Source organism: Podarcis pityusensis, assembly GCF_964106645.2.
Source record: "Podarcis pityusensis genome assembly, chromosome: 6".
Classification (NCBI taxonomy): domain Eukaryota; kingdom Metazoa; phylum Chordata; class Lepidosauria; order Squamata; family Lacertidae; genus Podarcis; species Podarcis pityusensis.
In genome coordinates, this window is record NC_138030.1 from 44532866 (window position 1) to 44553230 (window position 20365).

A 20365-nucleotide genomic window follows, 5' to 3' on the forward strand; every position below is an offset into this window, starting at 1 on the left:
AGTTTAATGGGAAACTGCGGCCACCAAAACCCATATCAGGCCTGATTAATTTTATACTTTCTGTTCCTAGCACCCGTTCCTGTGCTCAGCCTGTACCCCACCCCTCGTTCTTCTATGCCTCAGGCTCATGGTGCTGCGCCAAAGCTCCATGAAATTTATTTTCAATGGTTGACAATGCTTCAGCAAAGAAGACTGACCCTTACTGTTTTGGTGTATAATATATATGTCCCCAATGCTACCCATCACCTCAAGCAGGAATGAAGCAGATGATGAGAAAGATTATTCATTTTTCAGCACCACTTTTAGACAACTTGACTGGGACAGAAACCTAGTTCTTCCTTGTTTGGCTTTGCAGCTTTTAGATTCAATGCTGCCATGTTTCAGCTGAAGTGTAGTTTCATGCTATCTGGACATGGGCTGCAAAACAAACACTCCAGATCATCATATTCCCACGTTTCCTCACTGCCTGTCCATTTCCATGTTCCATCTTCTGTAATGGCACACTGTTTCTGCTCCTCAAGGCAGTTACTCTGCATTGAAGATGGCCTAGGTAGCTGTAATGTAACAAGCAAGCTTTTTTATGCTGCTGGTGATCTCTGGTTGCCCTGAGCATCTGTAGCTCAGTCCTCTGCTGTCAAAGCTGGAAGAGAGGATCATATTTCCTTATTTCCTGTAGTAGGCGTATTTTGTCCAGATTGGCTTCTGCAAGGGCTTTTTTTGTGACCTGTAGCTCTCTCTCCAAAGCTGGAACTTCTTTTAGCTACAAAGACAAAATAAGGAGCGGGGGTGGGGGTGAAGAGAGATAAAGTATTTTTCAAGCTGTGAACTGCAAGACACAATTTGGATAGTGAGACATTTACCTATATTATTCAAAGAGATGACTTCCCCAGCAGGAGTACTTGCCGATAGTCTAGTCTAATGGCTATTAGCTTTCAGTGACTTTGTTTTTAATGCAGTTATTCTTATTTCAGAAATTATTAAGTGCTTCATCAAATTAAAAAGTGGTTCACATTACACACACACACACACACACACTTTGCGGGTTGGTCTCAAGAAAGGAAAAGCAGATTGCAATCAAGGACCATTATTCAAGTTCCTGAAAATCTGAGCACAGTTCTCTGTAGAGTAATCTCTGATTTTTCTGCCCAGCTTTTGGTTTTAGGTTTTCTATTACTATTCAAACTGTAATGTAAGCATATAAATCAAATTATGTGCAAAATAATAATCATCATCATTAGATTCACCAAGACTGAATATTAGCCCATCAATAGCAGCATCAGCATATAAGAAGAACCATGAGCTTATCTTGTCCAATATCCTGTTTCCAACAGAGGCCAACCAGATGTCCATGTGCAGCTAAGATTTTTAATGCACAATGCAAAGGCCACAGTATCTTTCATCTTTAAAATAAAATTTAATGCAAAACAGCATCATATTTTGTACCAATACCTATTTGTTTGGGATGTGCCTGTTTGTGTCTATACACCGCCCCCCCCATACTATATTTGCACTAGTCTTGTCATTATGCAGCACCCAATGCAGGAATTGTAGCACCAAATCACAATCCTGGATTTGCTGAAGACACAGCAAGATGGGGGATGGTGGGAAGAGAAGGCAGATTGCATAACATCAGTGGCTGTGATACAGAAGCAAGAAAGGAGAGACAAAGAAGACGGGAAACGTGGTGGCTTAAAATAATGGAAGAGGTTTGAATAGATCAGAAAGAAGAACATGGAGGAATTGCTTTAAAAAAAAGTTTTAACAAGAAGAAATAGTGCAGATGGGTACAATACAGAGGCAAACACCAAAAAGCTAACGCAACAAAGCCTCTCTCAATTCCCTTCTCACTGTACTCAAATCTTGTTTTAAACCCCCACTTTTCTCCTTTCCTTTCTCCTGTTCCATTCAAACCTTTGTTGTTTAAAACTACCACATTTTCCCACTCAGTGTTTCTCCATCACTGCTCTACTCAAATCTGTTCCTCTTGCATTATTCAGTTGCCTCATGTGTGACAAAAAGGCAGGCATCCCCAAACTCAGCCCTCCACCTGTTTTGGGACTACAACTCCCATCATCCCTAGCTAACAGGACCAGTGGCCAGGGATGATGGGAATTGTAGTCCCAAAACAGCTGGAGGGCCAGGTTTGGGGATGCCTGCAAAAAGGAGTCCTCAAATATGGAGTGGAGCAAGCACAGGAAAAGAACCTTAAAAGAACACACTTAAAAGAATGCAAAGTAGACATTGCAAAAGAAAATGCAGCAGGTTTTACAAGGCTAAAACTGGCAGAAAATTATCTGGGACTCTGATTTATACATGGAGATATGTACACAGGTTCCTAGTTCGCTTTACTGCTTATCTATTAACTTTAACAGTACATTGAACTGCCAGATTTTGTTGATTTTTACTATAAGCAGAGAAGGTTTACAACAATACAGCTCACAGCGGAAACTACAATATTAATAGTGCTTTTCCTGAATTATTGATTGTTTTTGAAATAAATCTGCAGCCTCAGAAACACTAAAAAGTAATAATAAAATGCTAAAGTAATTGTCTTTTAGAGGGAAACATTATAAGCTAGCATTATATTGGATGTTCTCCTCTAAAAAGCAAATATTTTATTACTATTGACACAGCACTTTTTGATGTAGTTCACAATTCAGATTTCTTTATTTTGGTCATTTCTTACAACCATGATGCAAGTAAGTTAATTGTAATTTCCCTTATAGGAGGGAAAGGCCATTAATCAGGATAAGAATGCATTTATTACTAATGAAGTGGCCCAGTATGCTAGCTTGCTTCCTACTATTGCCAGAGCCATTTTCAAAAAAACTCCGCAGTCTTGGGTACCAGAGACTGAATGATTCTATTATTCATACATTAACATGAACCAACTGTGTTGATGAAGAGTGTTTGAAGTCATAATGCAAGATGGTTATAATAGAACGTTCTTTCCTCTTTTTTTGTTGCCATCAGTGTTATCTGTTACACTCTTAATCACTTTGATATATGTATTAATATTTATTCCATTATTCCATTATAACTGGTGAATATAAATATTGTATCTATTCAAAATCCTGCTTCAGATAGCATTCTTTGCAAGAAATGCTACAGTGCTGTCTCTGAAAATCAGCAAATGACATGCTTGCCTTTGCTTCTGCAAAGAAATGTGAAAAGAGGGAAGGGAACGGAAACTGAGATATCCAGAAATGAGTACACAAGAGCTGATATTTGTAAGTACATTAGCAAGGAAATAAACATGCAGGTAGGGGCTTGTATTTCCCTCCCTTTTCCTTTAGTGACTGCAAGCTGTTAAGATATGGCATACCTGAAGTTCATCACTGGTTCCTGCTGAAACTGCAGAAATTCTCCGCTGTTTCTTAAGATCTTTCTGAAGCCTCTTCTGCATAGAAGATCCTCCCTCCTGTGCAACTGAAAAGTCATGCAGAAAACACAAGTATGATGAAATAACCTGCAGGATGTGGATGTTAAGATAAAGGCTCCAATGTTTTTTCAGAATGAGAAACTGAAGATAAGGGAGGGAAATAACTGAGCAGCAATATCCAACAGCACATTGCAATTTTACTCTCCCAATAAATATTTTACACATCACTTAAATGCCATATTAATCATCTCAATGTACTGGTAGCAACAAAAAGGAAGCTGGGGGTGGGTCAAAGGTTCTAGCAGGCTTAGCTGTTTTAGCTGCAGCATCTTCCAGCCACTGCTACTGCCATTCATGGCACTGACCTTTTATACAGAATACTCCATCATCATCACAACAAACAACAACGTGGTCCACTGCAAGGATTAAAGGCACAGGACCAGGAGAAGTAGGGTATATTCGAGGAGTGTCATCCTGCAAAACAAAGAATATTAGCTATAAAAATTATTCTCTCCAATTTTTGCAGAAACCATATTTTCAATGCAAGCATTTCCATACCCTATCCCAATAAAGCATTATTATAATACAATGGAAGATCAAACCCAGTCCGAGGTCAGAATATAATGATGCCCATGCTTCCATATATGTGGGCTGGGAGCAGGGAAGATGCAGTTAACTTTTGGCGGCAGCTCTTTGCTGCCATCTGTAGTGCAATGCCACTATAGATATGTACAGTGGTACCTCTGGTTACATATTTAATTCGTTCCAGAGGTCCGTTCTTAACCTGAAACTGTTCTTAACCTGAAGCACCACTTTAGTTAATGGGGCCTCCTGCTGCTGCCACACCGCCAGAGCCCGATTTCTGTTCTCATCCTGAAGCAAAGTTCTTAACCCGAGGTACTTTTTCTGGGTTAGTGGAGTCTGTAACCCGAGGTACCGCTGTAAAAGCTAAAAGGTAAAGGTAAAGGACCCAGAAATACAGATATGAATTCAGCTTTTGAAGGGACTAATTGAAATTGGAAAGTGGAAAGACTCTGTGTACGTATGCTAGATTGTGCATGGTCCTGAGGATTTCGGCCTATAAAATTTCATTTATTACACATCCGAAGTGATTTAGAAGATGTACTCCAAAGTTTCCTTTGCTTCAGATACCACTGCACTCTAATCAGGTAATAATGGTTCCTTTTGTATGATACAGAATTTTACAAAGGGTGGTGGAATATTTTAAAGCCTATATTATAACTGAGGAAAGCAAAGCACACAAGATTTGTTTATTTTCAGTATCTTGCCTTTCCAAGGCTGAAAGAGGCCATCAAGAAACCTGAACAAGACTGATGTCATGAGTTAAGTATGCCCTTGTTATCAGTTCCCAGAATGAAGAGCAATTAGCAGTCTTCTGAGGTCACCTGTTAAATTTTTAACAACTCACAGTGCTAGTTACATAACTCATGACAAAACATCAAAGAGGTAGATTCTGAGGGCTCTACCACATGATCCAAGTTTCTATCTTAATAGGGTTAGAGTGTGGGGGTGGGGTGGGGGTGGAAGACTAAAAATACAATGTCTACCAGTAATCCCTGTTCACATGTTTACTGACATTCCTGAAGAACACTAAAAGGACAGTGACGCAGGATGTACCTTTGCAGAAGGAATGTTCATTCTTTTTCAGCAATACTTGTTCCTCTGTACAGTGGTACCTCGGGTTAAGTACTTAATTCGTTCCGGAGGTCCGTTCTTAACCTGAAACTGTTCTTAACCTGAAGCACTACTTTAGCTAATGGGGCCTCCTGCTGCCGCCGCGCCGCCGGAGCCCGATTTCTGTTCTTATCCTGAAGCAAAGTTCTTAACCTGAAGCACTATTTCTGGGTAGGCGGAGTGTGTAACCAGATGCGTATGTAACCTGAAGCGTATTTAACCTGAGGTACCACTGCCTGCCCTATGGGGTCACGAAGAGTCGGACACGACTAAACGACTAAACAACAACCACTGCCTGCCAACCTAGCAGTTCGAAAGCACCCCCAGGTGCAAGTAGATAAATAGGGACCGCTTACCAGCGGGAAGGTAAACGGCGTTCTGTGTGCTGCGCTGGCTCGCCAAATGCAGCTTGTCACGCTGGCCACGTGACCCGAAAGTGTCTGCGGACAGCGCTGGCTCCCGGCCTATAGAGTGAGATGAGCGCACAACCCTAGAGTCTGGCAAGACTGGCCCGTACGGGCAGGGGTACCTTTACCTTTTACCTTTACCACTGGATACTTGAAAATGTAAACATACATAGTAATATCTACACTTCCTCCCAATACATTCTAAAGCTAATGTACACACTCTCTCTCCCACCTTCAGTGTAATCTTGGTGTCCACAATTTCAATCTTCATGGGAATAACTTCAGGGATCACCTCATCCTCAAGGAAGGGTCCAAGGCTGGAAACAAAGGATGTCAGCAGCTCTGCATGATAGCTATGAATCAGCATGTGGAAAAAACCATTCTGAACAGCCAGAGGTGAATGCACTGCAGCACTTGGTCCTATTTCATATTGTAAAGACACTTCAGGCTGGGTCAGGTTAGTTTCACTGGTTTGAGGTCTCTCCGAGTTTAGCTCTCCTAAAAGTATAAGGTGGTTATAGCAGCAGTATTCTATAGCTTACAATGTTGATAATTCTCCCATCCTCTCCCCCTACTAAAACTGTTTAACTAATGCCATTAATTCTATCAGCTAGCGCAGGGATGGGAAACCTGTGGCCCTACAAAAGCTGTTAGATTGTGATTCTTATCAAGCCCAGTCAGCATAGGGAATGGTCAGGGATGAAGACAGCTGTAGTTCAGCGAGATCTGAAAGGGCCAAAGGTTAGCCACACCTTAGCTAGTGGAAGGCACTATTACTGTTCAGAGGCTCCAAGCAGCCAGATTAAATCAATTTTGCCTTGGATCATTAGCCTCCCCAATAGAAATCACAACTACAGACATGGAAGATGGAATAATTTAATATGACCCCAAACAGTTTACAGTGCAATCTTGTAACATAAACACAGAAGTAAACCCCAGTGAGTTCCGTGGGGCTTGCTCTCATCTAATTGGATATATTTACTTGCTTTCAGCAGTCATATTAATGGAAAATTTATGTGTATTTGATTATCTAAAGCATTCAGTTTTATTTATACAAAATGAAAGTTCTCTTTGATAACGAGCCCTGAGCTTTGTAAAACTGGCTTCTCAAACTAAGGTTCCCTCTCTAACTATTATTCTTTTGAATACCCCGTCCTCCCAAGTATATTACCAGCTTAATTCCATCCTATTATATCTTGTGCTCTCTAGTGGCCAAAAGAGATACAACAAGGGGCCCACTTTAAGTTCAATTCCATTTTTAAAATGGAAACTTGTGCTACTAAAATAAACCATTTTAAGAGTCTGAAGCCACGTAATTTTGCCAGAGACATCACACTGCTGTCTTACATCTACACCGCCTTCTGAAATCTAGCATTGTCCCTTACCTCTCATTAACCACATCCTGACACACTCAATATTAGAGATGAGGACACAGCATCTCTTTAAAAAAATTAAAAATTGTCCCTGGCCTTTCCCCAGCCTTTTTCTGCCTTCTTCACCACACATATTCCACCTTTTTACATTTTTAACTGTTCAGCAGAATCATGTGCCTCCTATTGGTAGAAAAGACAGGAAGTAGTGAATAATACTTCAGCTTGGGGAAAGAGACATAGCTCAGTGGTAGAGCATGTGGTTTGCATACAGAATGTGTCAGGTTGAATATCTGGTATTTTCAGATAGGGCTGGGAAAAGACTCATGCCTGAAACCCTGGACACACCTGCCAGTCAGTGCTGACAAACTTGAGAAAGATGGGACACTTGTGTAAACCTATCACAAAACCTAGAAGTCAGAGTTGTAGATCTATATCCCAGAGAAGTTTGTACAGAAAAAATAGTGGGTTCTTTCCTTCTATGTAAGACTGGAAGGCAAACACCCCACATAGGCACCAAGACTCCTGATTGTATTGTACAGGCAAAAACAGATCTCTGCACATGCATCAAAGCTACTGAACTTTACCTTGGTCAGTAACATACCTGTGAAGTCACCTTGCAGAAACTGCCACATACTTAGATTTCCTAGGTGAGCAGGAGTTAGCTCCATAACCTGAAGGGCAAGTCCCATATCATCTCCTTTCGTCTCTATCACACAGTTTACTTCTTTCATTTTCAACACTGAGACAGATACCTAAAACAGCAAGCCATAGAACAAATGAGTGCTGCAACCTAGTTGTTCTCTCTCTCTAACACCTCAGGGAAATAATATTTAAAAGAACAAGAAAGGGATGACATCTGACCATCTGGGGGCTGGAGTCTGGTCCGCTGGGAGAAGCTGAGCTGTTGATATATGTTGATTCTCTTTCCTCATCTGCCATTGGGCTTGACCTGTGGCCTGCATCATCAAGGACTTGGGGAATGTGCCCAGGGGTAAGAGGATCCAGGCTAGACTCTGAAGAAAAATCAAGAAGTTCAGTAACAGAATCCTGAAACATCTAAAAAGACTACACACTTGGACTGGATTAATTTTAAAAACGTAAATGCCCCATAAGGAAAATTGCATTTCTAAGTAAGAGCTTATATGCCAGGCAATTTACTAAACATTTTAGTGGAAGGCAGGGGAGACAATTTTTGCTTATTTCCCTCTGAAGTGCTCAGCACCACTCCCCATGCTGTTCCACAGCATTTCCAATCCTTTGGAGAATATTTCTGGGAGACGGGGGGGGGGGGGGTTGCAAGGAGAAGGGGAAATAGATGAAAATTGCCTCCTCCACCAGCATCATCATCATCATTTTTTTATTTGTATGCCGCCTTTCCACAGTTAAAAAAACAATGCTCAAGGCGGCTTACAGCATGACAAGATTTACATAATTACAAAAGTCATAAACAATAAATAAACCACATAAAAAAATACACAACCAAATGGGAAACAATTTCCACATAAATCAAAATCTAAAACTAAGAATACAGCATTAATATCACAGTTTAAAATGACATAGGTTAAAAAAAAAGCAATTTAAACAAAAAACAAAAACAAAACAAAATGGAGCCCTCTCTGCCCGGCAGCGGCAGCAGTTCTTATAGGCCTGTCAGGCCCCGCCCTAGGCCAGGTGGTGAGTGGCAGGACTGGGGCCCTCAGGCGCTGAGCAGGGGATATCTCCACAGGATCAAAAGACTTCAGTGGGTAGAAGAAGCCCTTCCATTCACCGAAAGCTAAGCTTGGATCCAGCCTGCAGTTTGGATTAGAACCCCCTTCTCCAACCATCACCGCACCAATTCTACGATGAATTTCCCACAATCCATCCCACCTAGTTATTAAAAAGTGTCTTTTAATTACACAAATGCTGTTTTTGTACAAATTATACCCTCAAGTAAAAAACCCAAGTATTTTATAACTTATAAGGGGGGGTGCAAGTTAATTCTCATTACCAGGTTCTATAAGCATCACAAAACCATCACTGCCATCGCTATCCACCGACAACCTATCTTCAGGACCACTGCCATCTAGAGAGCTGGTATCAAAGGAATGTTGGGAGGCAGTCCTTTTCATGGAGAAGAAACGCATTCGCCCACTACTGCCTCCCACTGGAGTCAACAGCCCCTCTTCAGTCTTCGGTGTGGGATCCCTAACAACAAGGACAGATCAAAGCTGTTTGGTATTACTGGATTAGATGCAAAATTATAATTGAAAGATGCCCATCATTATGACAGCTGGTACATAGTAAGAGGAGCTATATATTGGAGGGAGTGTGGCACAAGGTGCTTTGTACAAAGAAATAAATTGAACTCCCTGCCCACAGCCTTCCCTGTTATTGCAAGCTAAGCCATCTTCTGTCAGAACTGGATGAACACATTTTTCTCTCGTGGCCATCTTGACATTATTCCTATATGCAGTGCTCTATTGGGAACCACTTGCTTACATAAGAGCAAAATAAAGAAGGTGTGTTTGAGGACACTAGTGGGATAGAGCTGGCGAGGGAACCTGTGGCTCTCCAGATATTAGAATAATAGAACTGTAGTGTTGGAAGACTGAACAAGGGTCATCCAGTCCAACCCCCTGCAATGCAGGAATGTTTTGACCAACTTGGGGCTCGAACCCACAACCCTGAGATTAAGTGTCTTGTGCTCTACAGGCTGAGCTATCCCAGGGAGTCCTACAGAATACAAGTCCCTTCAGGGCCAGACAGCAATGCCCATGGTTGGGTATCATTTGAGTGCTAGTACAACAATATCGGGAGGGCTATAGGTTCCCCACCTCTGGCTAGTGGCTGATTCTACCTCCTATTCCAGTGACCCAAGTATCTGGGATGAAGGTCAGGCTTCGTCCACTCTCTGGTGAATCCCAAATTGTTACATGTTTATCTCACAAAAGTCAATGGCAGCCATTGAGAACTGAGCCATTTCCCCATCTTCGTAGGCTAGCTCTATCATCTGCATTTCCCTGCCCAGGTGATGATCTACCTTGGAATTGAGTGTACTTTGAATGAAAAAAATTACAAGAGATGTGGAGACCTTTGATTTCTGTAATCGGCAAAATAAGACTGGTTTATCTGGCATTTATTCTACTTTCCATAAAACTATTCCCAACACTATAAAGCAAACTCAAGTGTGAAAATCCACTATCATAGCACTTATAGAATGGCTATTTAGGTGATTAGAAAACCACTCACTTAATTTGGGGGTGGACAAACATCTTCTGCATTGTGGAAGCCATCTTTTCCCTACTTAAGCTGAAAGCATCTTTTGTCATTGACATAGCCTCTTTGGTGAGGTCCATGGTCACATGCAAGGCTTCCTTGGTGGCACCCTTCGTTATATGCAGTGCACTAGATAACTCCAGCTCCATGCTTTTCAGAGGGATTAGCTCCTCTTGTCCATTTAGAGAGACTTGTATGCCACCTAAAGGATCTACAAAGGAAGATGGGCTAGAAGGAAGACCTTGAGGAGTTGGAGAAAAATTTTCAAGCTCACTTGGTCTTTCTGCACCAAGGACTTCTTCAGCTTCATGTGCTTCTTCTATAGGACCTCGTTCTACTGCGGTTTCTCCTACTAGGGCTCCATCACTCTGGGATTTTAGCATTCCATCTTGCAATGCCACCACACCATCTGTGCTCTCAATTCCACTATCTTCTAGTACTTTCATGGGGCTGCCATCTTCCTTCTCTGAGCTAGCGTCCGATCTCAGCTCTCCGCCTTCAGCAACCAGTCCCTCCCTGCTCTCTGAAGGGGAGAGTTCAGATTCTATAAGGCTTGTAGTATCTGAGTCAACAGACCTAGGTTCCAATGCAGAATCTGGAGTGGGATGCATTAGCAAGGCCAGCTCAGCACTGCCGAACATGACACCCATACAAGTGCTTATGGAATCTAGAGGGGACCCAATTATTTCCTGAGTGTCTTGGGTCAACTGCTCTTGAAATGTCAATAGAACTTCTTTCATCCTAAGTAGCATCAAATACTGGTAGTGGTTAAGTCGCACCTTCATGTGTGCACTTGAATACATAAGAACATGGACATCTGCAGATACTTCCACATCATCAACATTTCCTTCACCATTAACAATGTGGTTTTCTTCTTCCAAGACTTCCTTTGTCTCTGGGGCGAGGTAGATGCTTTTCAAATCCTGCTCAGTCTTTGATCTTTGGCAGAACTGCTCTTCTCTGGAAAGGTGCTGATGTTTGGCATGATTACTAAAGCTAGCGGAAGGTTTGATTTTAGCTGGTGAGGCAGAAGAGACATGCGGCACTGATGCTTGAGCGACCTCCCATCTCTTTGGGAGGCAGGCCCAGACACAGAGTGGAAATGGGTTGATAAAGTTAAGGGCTTTGCCTTTTGAGCTCTTTGCTCCCTCAAAGTCCAATGAGAGCTCAGCGAAATTGAAAGACCAAAGGTCTTCAGAAGCGGATGACTTGCCGGGGGAAAGGGGAAAGTCTGCATGTTTCTGGGATTTAGTGTCCACTTGGTAAGCATGACGTAAAAAGAGGGTGTGCAGGAGGCTGAAGTTATCCTGAAATTTAGGGAACTGGGTGTAGCTGGAGTGGAAGAATTCTGAAGCAGCAAATTTACGGAACAGGTTCTGGAGGGCTAAACAACTGCAGTGTGGAGCATGCCTTGTGTTGGTAGCTGTTATTTCTGATGCGCGAATGGATAGGCATTGGGGACGGTCCCGGTGATCGACCACTTTCTTCTCCACTGGGATGTTTAGCTACAACATTTGGGGGGGGGAGGGGGAAAGACGAAAAATGATTAACATAGACATGCAAACTATCCTATATCCTCAACTTGAAAACATAACAGTTATCCCTTCTTTGGCAGATGTTAATAAAAAAAAAGCTTTTTAATAATTTCATGGCTGAGTCAGAAATTGATCTGGTTTAGCACACTGAAGGAACTATAGCAACGTTTGGTAAAATATTTTTACTGCAACTGGTGAGAAGGCTCTGAGCCAGCCTTCCCCAACCTGATGTCCTCCAAATATTCTATACTGTGCTACATATTCTGATTACTGAAGCACTAGTACTTTCCTCTTAACTAGGGACTTTCATGATTTGCCTCAGTAATAGCACCAGTGAAAGCTGCCAACCTTCCACAAGTTGCATAGAGAAGGATAAATAGCAAGACTATAATTTCAAAAAGCCAGAAGTTGTTCCCCTCAGCCACCCGCCCTCCTTGTCTCATGAGTTCCCTTTTACATCATTCAAGTCAGAGCAGAAAAAATACCTTGAGCATGAAGCCATCCAGTCTGACATCAATGTGCTCATCCTGCTTGCCAGAATTCTCTAGTTTGTATATAGCTTTGAAATGCTGTAAACTGCGATAGAGATCAAGGCAAAACAAGTTCACCCAGAGCACGCTTACTGTGTCCAAAGTGAATATCAAACCATTCAGCTGCAGGTACAAATTTGGGCATGGGACTAGAGAGAATGAAAAAAGGACAAGTTAGCTTTCCAGGAGTTTTGGCAGCACTAGATAAAGAAGGGGTGAGTGGGTCAAGAGCTGCATGTGTGTTACAACACAACATCTAATTCAGTACCTGGCCTCTTACAACAATCCATTTTGAAATACCTTACGGTTCTGTAAGGCCTATTACGGTACTATGACCCTGCCATTCTTTTTCCAGTTTAAATCCATCAGATACATTCTGAACCTCTCTGGCAATGTCTATCGTTTTGATTACTCCATGTAGTTAATTTGACAATTCCTTTTCTGAAGTCAGCTGTATTACTGGTTTTCAACAACATCCTGGGCAAAGTAAATGGGATGTAATCTTGGACCCAGCTGAGAGGAAGCAAAACCTGCTTCTCACTGAAGGCACAAGGAGTAGGAAACAGGTTTTGCCCACACCCCAGTTTATGTCCTCGGGTGCATGCCTTTACTTTCTTCCATACCATTCTGGCTGAGGAAGGTATTCTTGTGCTTCCACCACCCCAAGCAGAAGCTGCTGGACTGAAGAATGGTGCAAAGGGAAAGAGATAATGCAGCAGCGATGATTCATCCTTTTCCCTCCAGAATGAATACAACTTCTCGGTTGGAAGGGAGGGGGGTAATTATTCACCTCCTCCACAGGGCCTTGAAGCTGTCTTTGGTTCAGATAAGCAGGGTAGATCCAAGCTCCCCAAGTCCTCCCTGCCTTGCTCAAACAATGGTATGCCTCCAATAATACACAGGACAGGGAATAGAGATTCAAGAAGTAGAAGGGTGTTGACAGAAGCAGTAAGTGTGAGTACATAACAGGATGCAGAAGAGACTTTTCACCTCCTCTCCCTCCCATTTACAACACTCTCCATTACCAGTGTCACTTTGCATCCAATTAGCTCAAATATTTTGCAGGAATTAAATCTCCACAACACCCACTGTGAAATAAAGGCCACACAAGGGAACACATATTATATACAATGTTATCAGAGATTAGTGGCAGATATTTAAGAAAAGAAACTGGCAAAATCTAATTAAGTGTGAGGGAAAGAAGAAATGAGGCATGGGTTGCTGAAGGGATTAACACTCAGGGCAAGCATGAGGGGAGGAGGAAGCCTCCCCCCCAAACAGTTTCTAATCTAATCTGTATTGGAACAAAAGTCTTCTGGCACTTCATTTCTCCCTCTCTGCTGGCTGGGTGAAAATGTGTTATCATTTCTTATTTACTGAAACAGTTTCTTCCAAAGGGTTGGAATGCTTTGAAGAAACAAGAAGTGGTTTCACATTTTCTTCACACATTTTTTAAAAAAGGGGAACTGAGCTAGGAAGATTTCTCTCATCTCTGATGACCAAACTAACGTTGGGATTCCTCAATCTCCTCATAGGCTTTCTTAAGGCAAATTTCCAAACCTGCAGAAAGATACAGGATCAGCTTCCTCAGAATGCAAAAGCAAATAAAGAGAAATAATATTGTAAATTAGAGAAATAGAGCCAAATTATACGATAAGTTAGCTCCATATCTGTGCCACCAAGTGCAGTTATTTGCTAGGGAACACAGGAGTCCTTTCCCAGTCCTACCTGGACACCTTTTGTATGCAAACCATGTTTTTTTTGTTTTATAATTTATACAAAATGCCAGTGCTGGCACATACACAAACACCCCAGTGTGGATCAGGACTCTGGTGTGGGAGGTTTTAACCCTTTGTCTCCCAACAATGGTCTCAGTTCAGATTGATTTCCCCACTCCAAGCATTTGCATAGGAAAAAAGCTCCCACTGAAGTTAACAGAAGCTTTTCATATGCCACCATTAAAAAAATCTATGGTTTCTTAGGGTTTTCACAGTACAGTTCCTTATTCCACACACACACACTAGTTCTCCTCCCTCCCTGCACCCCATGTTTTATAGTTATAGCATTTTAATTTCCAATGTCCAGTTGTTTCGTGTGTTATACACTGTTCAGAATCACACACTCAGAGAGGGGTTAGGATTAATGAATGTAAATGCTGTGTTGGGGTTCTCTGTAAACACCTGTTAGGTTGGAGAAGTTGTGTCCCCCACTTCTTCTGCTTGTGGGTATTACTCAGTGAATAGTTCCAAAAATGTACTCCAAATCTCTTGGAAGCTGAACTCTTTAAGCAGTTTATGGATCAGAATTTTCTGAAGGGTTGCTAGTTGCAGGAGGTCTCATATCCAGTTTTCTGTGCTTGGTGTGGCCCAGACTTTCCAGTGTTGGATGATTATTCGTTTTGCTGCTAGTGTGGAACCATCCATCTTGACCTTTTGATAAGATTCACCTGACAGGTATGTCACCACATGGTGTCTCCTTTTGACATGGTTTTGTCCAGCACCAAATTATTCTCATTCCCAGAAGTGTTTGATACTGGGCCGTTCCAAAAGAGTTGAGCTAGGCCTGCTTGTGGCAGCTTACACTTCCAGAAGTCATCTGTGGCTGTAATGTCCATGTGCTTCAGATGTTTTGGTGTCCAGTAGGCTCATAGGTGTATTTTATGCTGGGTTAACATGGGGCTTTCCCACATTGTGGAGCTTCTATTTCTTTGCACCAATTTGAATTGAGACAATAGCAGTGGCAAAGGATTTTCATGCTGGCAATTTGTATTTTAAAAATGTTGCATTCAAGTGCACAGATATGGAGGTAATTTATCATCTAGTTTGGCCTATAGATTCCTGAGGAGATGTAGAATAGTTACCTGGAAAATCTGGATTGTCTGGGAAGTAGTACTCAGTGAACTCAATATGAATGGCTGAGGTATGATCAGGAAGATTCAGCAGTTTCCTTCTACATGAGAGCAGGGTTGAGGGTTTCTTACTATGTTGTCCAGCTGTGGAAACCTGAAAAACAAGGAGTTGTAGATTCTCATTCAAGAGTAAAAATAATGACTGTCTGAAGACAATAGAAGACAGTGATTTGGCCTTGTGGTGCCCAAGGTCTAAAAGACAGAAGAACTGTTTCTCTGAAGCACTATTTCAATCTAGAATCTCAAAAATTAAGAGCCCTGAAGCTGAAAAACATGTGAGCACAAACAAGCTGATAGCAAAAAATGATATACTATATGACCATATTACAGTAGTATATTTTCTCCCTTTGAGGCAGAGTAATCATCTATTTGCTTCTTTGAAAAACAAACACCAGAACATGTGGCAACAAAGGCAGCAGCTTAGATTGAAAAATATTTACTAAGAGGCCTACTTTCAGCCACAGAACAACCTTTGTGCTGACATTGTTTAAGATCAAATAAAAAAATGAACATGTATTGGGCATTTGTACTTTAAAAGGCATAAAGAAGTGAGCAAGTGTCTGAACCTATGGTTTGGTTCACAAGTCAGGAAGAATGAGCAAGTAACAATGTGGCAGCAGATACTCTATCAACAACTGTACCTGATGAATATCCAAATCATCAACTCGGACAACCACACAGCTAGATCGGAGTCTATTCCATGCAGGCCGCTGGAGTCCAAATAGGATAGGTGATGGCATGCTTGCTTGAGGTATCCCTTTCTCTGGTGAGCTTGTTTGAGAACTAGAAAGACCATCTTAAAGACATTTTTTAGTCATCAGAACAGGCAAAATTATATTTCAAACACAAAATTTAACAAGGTAGTCCTCCTCCCACCAATTCTGTATTGATATGGAACATTGGACTCAAAGCAGATAACACAGCATGGAAAAAATGTAATACTTTGAGAAAACATAGTAGGCTCTTCCAATCAATAATTTGTACTTAAAAAGGAAACCAATCATGGTTCTTGGAAACCCTGCCCACTACTCTAGATTCAGGGACTTTGGTGAAAACTCAAAAGCAGGGAGCCACAGATTGTGGCTTGACTTCCCAGCTATTATTTATCATGGCCACTGACTACTCCCATTAAGGAAAGCCCTGCTATGTAGCATTTGGGGAGGGAGAAAAACAGAGAGGCAGGAATTGGTGTCTGAGTGATGCAACAAAACTTTTTTAAGTGTTGGCCCTAGCCAGGGAGGACCATTTGCATCCTACTTCAGGCAGCAAAGCATCTTGGACCAGCGCAGTCACCCCTCTCATTTTCAGTACATGCCAGAGGTTTCAGAGAAAGGGCAGAAACTTTGCTCTCACTTTGCACTACAATTTGTAGAAAGAAAAACAATGGAGTTCCTTGCACCACTTCCCCCTTTCCCAATGCCTGCACAGGTGCTGGGGAAGCCCTAATTTTCTCCTCAAGTGGTCTAGAGCAGGCGCTCAATGATCACACCATAAATTGCAGCAACAGATTCCCACATCCACAAAAGAATGCTCATTCACCCTAATTATATTCAGGTAGGGAGGCAGCAGCAGCAGTATACCCTCTGCCCACAATCTCCCTCAGATCCCAGACCCAAGAGGGGGGAAAGTAGGTAGAAATTGAAACCACTCTTTTCCTAGTAAACCTCAAACAAAATACATGGTGGGTCATGAAACTTGGTTTGTTCTCTTTTGCCACAAGGTGGCTAACTCTTCCTTACCCTAAGGCGGTGGATGAGAAAGACTCCGTGCCAAATCTCTAACACTCCAATATGCTACAATGTTGGTGGAGGGAAGTAAATTTTCCTTCTCCCCTTCCCGAAATGAAATGGCCAACGGCTTGGGGGCAAGAAGAGGTGGTGCAGCTTGGAACAACTGCTGGCCCCATGTCTTATCTTAGATGGTTACTTGGGAAAGGAGGGAGGAGGCTGTTGACACAGCTGACCTGGCAAGTTGGTTTGGGGAACTCTATTCAGAAATCTTTCCAGAATTAAACCGGTAAGGACATTATTTTAGGCGTCACCTTTGTTTTATTCTGGTCTCAGACCTAATTTTTACAATGTTCAACATGGCACATTAGTAACTGTAGAACTGTGGCAGGTGGAGGATTCAACAGCAGTTTACAGAACACAGGGTTACCCATATTTTGAGGGTCACATGTCTTCTCAAAAGCCTCCAGAGGTTGGTGAATTCATGATTAAGCAAGTATGAAGGATATGTATTTTGTGTTACCTGGTCTCTTTTTGAAGGGAGAATCTTTTCCAGTGGTTTTGGAGAAGGCAGAGCTTATTTTTTCACCATGTTTTGCCATCTTGCTTTGGAATTCATTCACCAGCTTTTCTGCCCACTGTTCCCGGGTTTCCATGGCCTCACAATACTGCACCCAGTGTTTGCAGCTGTCTCCTGAATAATACAGTAGGTTAATATTGAAAGGACCACTGTCTCTCAACTGCACAATGATCCATTCTGCAAATGCTCTACTGTACTCTGCACAACCTTCCTCAAACAGCCAAAGCATTCGTTTTTCCTTGTTAGTGGCATAGTTCAGTTTTCAGATGGGAGAGTTTGTCTGCTTTTAGTACCACTCATCGCACAGGTGAACAAATTTTGCCATTTGGGTTTCAAATTCAAAAGCTTTTCAAAGCTGTATCTCTGCTCATTGTTTTATGTCAGGGAATTTCTGCACAATTTTTAGCACAATGAAAGTACAACCATTACTAACTTGTTGCACTCAGGTCTTTCAAATCTTCCCTTGACAGTGAATTCCTGTACCATAGAAATCATATTTGTTGAACATTGGATTCACTATATTCTGCTCCTTGGTATTATGACTGCTATGAAGAATGTTGTTGCAATTAGTGCAACCTCCGCAATGTTCTGCACATTGAGCCCTGCTAAAAACAACCTATAAACCTCAATCAGAAAGACCATGTATGCCTTTCCACATATCTTTTGTGCACCTTCCCTCCTCTCCCTATCCATTCCATGGTGGTGATAGGATAATGTTGGTACCAGAGAAGTTTATTGCAGCAGCGCACTGACAAAACTAAATTGAGGTAGACTGACTAAAATTCCAGTTCTTAGTCATTAACACTGTTTAAATTACAAATGAGACTCACAGAATGTTCTTACCTGCCCAGTGGAAAGGATAATAGTCAAAGGCCAACCTCCTAAATGTTAGTTGCATTGCACCTCCCATTATTCCATGTTTGGAAGCACCTATGGGAAAATGAAAAAAACCAATTTCAGTCTTACATCAGGAGCATCAGAAACCAACTGTGTAGGTGAGCATTCTTCTTTGAGTGATACTTCTTTGAGTCCAGCATTCTCATATAGGCTGAAGAGGATGCCAGATCACAGTGCTGTAGTCACTGCACTGCTTTGGAGAAGACAAGTTCTTCACCAGCAGGGATTCTGTCCTATTTACACTACAAAATTGTCACTCCTTGCGCTTCTGCCTATATTCCGACTGCTTCCAGAGGAGTGGATTAACAGCCAATACAGCAATTCTGGACAAGTTCCAGAGCAGTTCAGTGGCCCCTCACATCCTCTGGGATTGTTAATTGGAAATCTATGTGAATCAGTGGCCTGTGTGGACCAGCTTTCACCAGCTGTAACTGAAAGGCTTGCTGAGCCCTAAAGATGTGTGGTCCAATACACATTTATATATTTTATTGTAAGCCACCTTAGGTAAGCTTTCTAAAGAATACAGTTCAAACATCTTTTTTAAAAATCTGTCTTACAGATAATATAACCTATTATCACTGGCCCCGACAACAAAATTCCTCCAATATGCAGACACTATGATGTATTAAACATATATACCAGGCCTCTAGTGCCATTGGATAGAGATACTAGTTTCTCAAACATCTACACGGCTGTAGCTAATGAAATTGCTGGAAAATATGCACTAACTGTGGGAAATAAAACAAAGAAAACAAATTGGAATAATGCTGAAGAAATAGCACTCAGGTAAAAGAACTAACTACATATTTTTGAGACATGTTATTCTAGTAATAAAGAGTCTGTCAGTGATGTGGGGGAAAGGGATATACAGTGGTACCTTGGTTTAAGAACAGCTTAGTTTATGAACAACTTGGATTAAGAACGCGGCAAACCCAGAAGTACCGTATTTTTCGCTCTATAAGACGCACCAGACCATAAGATGCACCTAGTTTTTGGAAGAGGAAAACAAAAAAGAAAATATTCTGAATCCCAGAAGCCAGGACAGCCAGCAGGATCGCTACGCAGCGTTCCCGCTGGCTGTCCTGGCTTATGGGATAGTTGCGCGCGGCCTCTCCAGGGCAAGGGGAGCCTTCATCCCCTGCCCGGGGGAGGCTGCACGCGGCTAAGCAAGAAGCCAGGACAGCCAGCGGGATTGCAGCACAGCAATCCCGCTGGCTGTCCTAGCTTATGGGATAGCCGCACATAGCCTCTCCTGGGCAAGGGAAAAGCCCCATGCTCCACATGGCTCTTTAAAGGTAGTGCTGAGCAGAGCCTCCCGCCTGCATTCGCTCCATAAGACGCACACACTTCCCCTTATTTTTTAGGAGGGGAAAAGTGCGTCTTATAGAGCGAAAAATACGGTAGGTGTTTTGGTTTGTGAACTTTGCCTTGAAAAGCAGAACATCTTCCTGTTGAGTGTGTTCTATTTGTAAACTGAGTCCCCTGCTGCTATGGGGAAACACGCCTTGGTTTAAGAACACTTTGGTTTAAGAACAGACTTATGGAATGAATTAACTTCATAAACCAAGGTACCACTGTATACTAACAATAGCAACCACTGCAGATGAAGAACAGCCACCCGGGAATAGGATTAAAACTAGGACACACCAAAATAGCAAGATGGTTCCTCAAGGAGGTAAATTTTTTTTCAAGTAGAGAAAGATCACCAGAAAACTCAAGAGAAAATTCACCAGATTAATTTAGTTGAATTACTCCAGATTTTCCCAACCAGGATTCAAAAGTCATAAGAGACTAGATGAATTTGAAAGCAATCAAGTTGTTTTCAATAAGATCAAGTGCCTGTTCTATTTGCTTATGTAAATTGCTTTTCAACTTCCACCAGTGAGCTCAGAAAACCATCCAAACTTCAGCTCAAAATGAAAATGAAAATCTCAGGATAGAACTACATATTACCTCAGCAAAAACAGATCCCCAAGCTCATGTTTACTAACGTAGAAGAAGGGTAATTTGTCAGGAAGCATAATAGGGCAGGAGAGGGGGTGCTTAGATGTTATCTCCACCTTGGTTATTCTT

At 41.9% G+C, this 20365-nt stretch overlaps 1 protein-coding gene across 1 annotated transcript in view; it reads right to left on the reverse strand.

Moving 5' to 3' along the window:
- Positions 1–267: 267 nt before the first annotated feature.
- The window catches only part of LOC308479509 (bridge-like lipid transfer protein family member 3A), a gene marked incomplete at its 5' end in the record, with an annotated part of 35656 nt that continues 15558 nt past the window's right edge, over positions 268–20365 (reverse strand). Inside the window, 13 exons of the mRNA XM_081010220.1 lie at positions 268–760; positions 3326–3429; positions 3748–3856; positions 5717–5982; positions 7459–7609; positions 7719–7870; positions 8848–9044; positions 10089–11620; positions 12136–12329; positions 15041–15182; positions 15730–15884; positions 17339–17509; positions 18239–18325. Coding sequence (XP_080866346.1) covers positions 635–760; positions 3326–3429; positions 3748–3856; positions 5717–5982; positions 7459–7609; positions 7719–7870; positions 8848–9044; positions 10089–11620; positions 12136–12329; positions 15041–15182; positions 15730–15884; positions 17339–17509; positions 18239–18325 — 3386 coding nt within the window. The 3' untranslated portion in view covers positions 268–634. The remainder of the gene's footprint in view (positions 761–3325; positions 3430–3747; positions 3857–5716; positions 5983–7458; positions 7610–7718; positions 7871–8847; positions 9045–10088; positions 11621–12135; positions 12330–15040; positions 15183–15729; positions 15885–17338; positions 17510–18238; positions 18326–20365) is intronic.